Source organism: Nematolebias whitei, chromosome 3 (genome assembly GCF_014905685.2).
Source record: "Nematolebias whitei isolate Nwh7 chromosome 3, NemWhi1, whole genome shotgun sequence".
NCBI lineage: Eukaryota > Metazoa > Chordata > Actinopteri > Cyprinodontiformes > Rivulidae > Nematolebias > Nematolebias whitei.
This window is the reverse complement of record NC_056500.1, coordinates 2475360-2480236: the sequence shown is the minus strand read 5'-3', so window position 1 is coordinate 2480236 and position 4877 is coordinate 2475360. Positions and strand designations below refer to the sequence as shown.

The following is a 4877-nucleotide window of genomic DNA, read 5'->3' as shown; positions in this document are numbered from 1 at the left end:
TGGGGGTGTGGTGTCTCCTCAGGTGTGTTTTTGGGGGTGCTGTGTCTCCTCAGGTGTGTTTTTGAGGATGTGGTGTCTCCTCAGGTGTGTTTCTGAGGGTGTGGTGTCTCCTCAGGTGTGTTTTTGGGGGTGCTGTGTCTCCTCAGGTGTGTTTTTGAGGATGTGGTGTCTCCTCAGGTGTGTTTCTGAGGGTGTGGTATCTCCTCAGGTGTGTTTTTGGGTGTGTGGTGTCTCCTCAGGTATGTTTTTGGGTGTGTGGTGTCCCCTCAGGTGTGTTTTTGGGGGTGTGGTGTCTCCTCAGGTGTGTTTTTGAGGGTGTGGTGTCGCCTTAGGTGTGTTTCTGAGGGTGTGGTGTCTCCTCAGGTGTGTTTTTGGGTGTGTGGTGTCTCCTCAGGTGTGTGTTTGGGTGTGTGGTATCTCCTCAGGTGTGTTTTTGGGTGTGTGGTGTCTCCTCAGGTGTGACTTTGGGCTGTGGTGTCTCTGATTCTGGTCCTGATGGCTCAGTTCTGTGTTGTGTATAAACCTAGTTGTTCACCAGTTGTGATACATTTCAGGTTAAGGTTTGGAGTCTGGATGGGACTGAAATCCACCTCAGCAGCAGGAAGGAGTCCTCTGTGATTCTAGGAGTTCTGGAAGATTCTGTGGTGTCTCTTTGTGACTCCAGTCGGGTCAGAATTTACCACCCAGTTAACAGAAACCAAAGTATGGAGGTTCAGCTGGAGGAACCAGCAAGGATTCTGAATCCGGTGAGCGCGGTGACGTTACCCAAACGTGGGAAAGTGTTGGTGGTGTCAGAGGAAGGATTCATCCATCAGGTGAGCTTCTTCTTCCATCCGCTGGATGTCCGCTTGTTTAAAGAAAACAAAAAGAAGAAAAGTTATGAGTTGACTGAAACCAGGATGAAACATCTGATTATTGTTGTTTTTGTTTACCAGATCTCCATGATGGGTGAACAAACTGCAGCTGAGTTTCCTTTGCATCCGTCTTTATTTACAGTAACTGAGGATGAAACCATCCTGTTGGCAGGTCTGGACTTCTCCACCTCGGACATTAAAAATAAATCTTGCCTACGACTTGTCTGTGTGGACGTCCTCTGAGCTGACGTGTCTCTTGTCGTCCTCAGGCAGCGAGCGAACTCTGAGCCTGTTCAACATTAACACCGACTCTGTGGACGGGTTCCTCGACCTGCAGCATGAGGACATCGTTCTGTCCGCCTGTGTCTCAGCAGACAACAAACATCTGGTCTCTGGAGCTGCAGACCAGCTCGTTCGGGTGACTAACCCTTCTCTAAGAAGCAGCAGACGCCGTGTTTCTGGCAGTAAAAAGGAATCTTGTGTTTTTTCTCGGCAGACCTGGTCCTTGACCACTGGAGCATTGCTGGACTCTCTGTGTGGCTCCAACGCTCCTGTTACTTTGGTGTTCTTCTACCATCATTTTGTGATTTCGGCCTCGACAGCTGCAGCTTCCATCCACATGTGGAATCGGAAATATGACACCTGCCACAAACCCACAGCCCACATTCCAGCAGGCTCCACCCATGTCGCCATCACCAAAGATGGAGATCAGGTTTTCTATGTCCGTCATCAGAGCCAAAGGGAGGTGGTCAGCTGGAACAGCCTCACAGGTTAGAGATGATTTGAACAAATGTTTCTTTGATTCTGTAGGACCCAAAGTCCTGATCCAAACTGGAGGTGATTAAAATATTATTCCCACACATCACTGGACTGGACAGTTTGGGAATGTGGACCTCTTGTCTCTGGAGGATGAGGTGTTCTGTTCCTCTGTGACTCAGAAACCTGAATCTCCTCTGCAGGTTCTCCATCGGAACATTTGCCGGTCTCTGCTGAGGTTTCCTGTCTGGAGCTGGCGAAGCACAAAAGTTTGCTCATCTGCGGTCTGACCAGCGGCACCGTCCTCATCTACCCACTGACCCTCCCCCAGGAGACACTTTGTATCCCACCGCCGGAGAGCCGGTCCCGGGTGCTCTGCTTGGCCGTCAGCTCTCAGGAGAAGCACCTGGCGGTGGCCTACGAGGACTCGGTTTGTCTGTTCGAGGTCACCACCAGAGACAGCTTCCCCACGGTGGAGGGACCCCTAGGGAGGACCACGCTGTCGCTCCTCCATGCCCCGCTGTCCTCCATGGCCCTGCTGCCGGAACGCAGGCTGCTGTACGGGACCAGCTGTGGGGCGGTGAAGCTGCACGACTTCGGCAGCGGTGGAGGTTCTGACCTGCAGCCTCATCGCAGCAGAATCACCTGCGTGACGGCCAGTAACTGGGGGGCTCACGCCCTGGTGGGGTCTGAGGACGCCGTGCAGAGACTGTGGGCGCTGGATCCACTGGTCCTGGACCACACCATGGAGTACAAGGTCAGAGGTCATGGTCTGAATCTGTGCTGATCTGGAACCTTTCTGTCTCTGATGGTTCTTTAAACTCTTCGGGTCAGGGTTTGTTCTTTGAGGGCGTCCTCTGCGCTGCCTTCTCTGACAGTGACCAGTTCGTCTTCACGGGGTCTCAGGACAGGACCATCAAAGTCTGGGACACGACCTCAGGTAAAACTGTTCTGGTTGAGTTTCTGAGCTTTGAACCAGTTTCTGTCTGGTTCTGTAACCATCGTCCTGGGTTTCTTCTCGTCAGGAAAGCTGCTGTGCGTCCAGTTCATCTACTCGCCCGTGGTCCGCATGGTGACGTTCAGGAATGGCTTTGTGGCGTTGTCTCAGCTCGGTTCCATCATCAGGGAGACGTTCCGCTGTCCGGACCAAATCAGACCGGACTACAACCCCCTGAGGAGTGTCAAGGCCCAGTACCGGGTCACCTCCAGGGAGAAGAACCGGGACGGGCAGCAGACCTGTGTGTCGGATCTGCGGGACTTCAACCCAGCCCAGTTCAACCTGAACGTCATGAGCATGCTCAGAACCAAACCATCCCCCACTTGTGTTCTGCTGTAGAACGTCAGAACTCAAACTGCAGCTAACATCCTTTAGAATTAGAAACTAAAATATTTAAACACCTACAGCAATGAACAGAAAACATAACTCTTTTATAGAAGATGAACGGAGGCTTCGATTTTATGATAAAACAAACGTCTGAGTCTTTAGAGAACAAACAGAAATAAAGTTTCTTTGAAATGTTCAGTTTAAATCCATCCATCCAGCCATCCATCATCTTCCTCTTGTTCTCATCTCGGGGCAGCAGCTTGAGCAGGGAGGTCCAGACATCTCTCTCCACAGCCTCTTCCAGATCTTCTGGGAGGACTCCAAGATGTTCCCAAACCAACAGAGAGACGTAGTCTCTCCAGTGTGTCCTGGGTCTTTCCCGAGGTCTCCTCCCAGTCGAACATGCCCGAACCACCTCCCTAGGGAGGCGTCCAGGGAGCATCCTTACCAGATTTCATGACCAGAGGTGAGGAGAGGAACGTAGACCGACCAGTAAACTGAGAGCTTTGTCTTACAGCTCAGCTCCCTCTTCACCACAACGGACCGGCACGGAGTCCACAATACTGCAGATGCTGCACCAATCCATCTGTCAGTCTCACGTTCACTTGAGAACAAAACCCCGAGATACTTGAACTCTTGGCAGAACCTCAACCTGAAGAGTAATCCACCCTGTTCCGGTTGAGGCCCATGGCCTCAGATTAAATCTACTTCATGAAAATTCATTCAGCCTTTATTTATACCGGTTAATCCCACTGAAAAATCAACAGATGAAGCAGCGTTCAGATGAGCCATAAACAAACTGAGCTTCATAATAAAACTTTGTAATAAAACCTGTAACTATTCATTAATAAAACTCATGGACTGGCGACTCTGAGCATCATTTCTTCATTCACAAAGTGACACTCGGACCAAACAGCCAGTTTGTGACGTTTTAATGAGTTGATTCAGAATTTAGAGGAAAAATCCTCATTTCTGTTCAACAGTTGACCTGAGAGCCGCTGGTGTTTGAGGCCCAGGAGGAACATGATGCATCGATGTCTGCACACCAAGATCTGGACCGAGCAGGTCCAGTCCCAGACCAGGCTCAGAAAACAGATTAAAATAAAACGTGAACTCGTGCCGTTTTATATTCAGAATGTAAAAGTGAGCTTTCAGCAGACACAGTGGAGGTGAAACAGAACCCAGGACTGGAGCACAGAACCGCTCTGAGAGCAGGCCTGGGGTCCAGAACCTCTTTTAATCTATCAGGAGGACACAGTCCACCCAAAATGAGTCCCGACTGTTGGGTGGATCTAAAGAACTGAATCTCTGTTCTTCGTTTGGTCAGAACCTGAAACATTTTCTCTTCCTGTCACTTTTGTTCATGCTGTTTGTGGCTGACGCCCATATTTGGTCTGTTTCCTGAGACATCAAAGGACCGCCTTCTCTGAGATGTGCGTGTGAAACGTGGACCAGAACCACATGTCAATGTTTGACTCTGTAAAATCTGATGACACAGGCAGAAGACAGTGTTCTGGTTTCCATGGCAACGGCACATCTGGACCTCCATGAGGTCATCCGTGTTCTCCAGAACTTAGAAGAATGGCTGAGTGAGCTGAAGCCTGCTGCTGCTCAGACAGCAGGTAATAACAGTTACTGATTAACAGAACCGACCCGCGGGTCCACCACACTCACCACAGACTCTCAGACTGAGTGGATCTCTTCACACCTGCTCGGGTCCTGAGAGCTCAGAGTCCAAGATGGGAAACGGGTCTGTTCTGATGTTTTCTTTGCTTCTGCTGATCGGAACCGTGATGGCCCAGTCAGGTATGTTCTGCTCTGATCCTCCTGTAGAACCACTGGACCGGTCTGGTCCTCCTGTAGAACCACAGGACCGGTCTGGTCCTCCTGTAGAACCACAGGACCGGTCTGGTTCTCCTGTAGAACCACAGGACCGGTCTGGT

At 50.6% G+C, this 4877-nt stretch overlaps 2 protein-coding genes across 2 annotated transcripts in view; both read left to right on the top strand.

Annotated features, from left to right (window-relative positions):
* The window catches only part of nwd1 (NACHT and WD repeat domain containing 1), a 14666-nt gene extending 11720 nt beyond the window's left edge, over nt 1-2946 (top strand). The window contains exons 13-19 of the mRNA XM_037674430.1: nt 555-815; nt 936-1026; nt 1124-1272; nt 1351-1624; nt 1814-2367; nt 2445-2550; nt 2636-2946. Coding sequence (XP_037530358.1) covers nt 555-815; nt 936-1026; nt 1124-1272; nt 1351-1624; nt 1814-2367; nt 2445-2550; nt 2636-2946 — 1746 coding nt within the window. The remainder of the gene's footprint in view (nt 1-554; nt 816-935; nt 1027-1123; nt 1273-1350; nt 1625-1813; nt 2368-2444; nt 2551-2635) is intronic.
* A 1630-nt stretch (nt 2947-4576) lies between these two features.
* pdzk1ip1 (PDZK1 interacting protein 1) overlaps nt 4577-4877 on the top strand; it is an 8256-nt gene continuing 7955 nt past the window's right edge. The window contains exon 1 of the mRNA XM_037674431.1: nt 4577-4740. Within this exon, the coding sequence (XP_037530359.1) occupies nt 4674-4740 (67 nt within the window). The 5' untranslated portion in view covers nt 4577-4673. The remainder of the gene's footprint in view (nt 4741-4877) is intronic.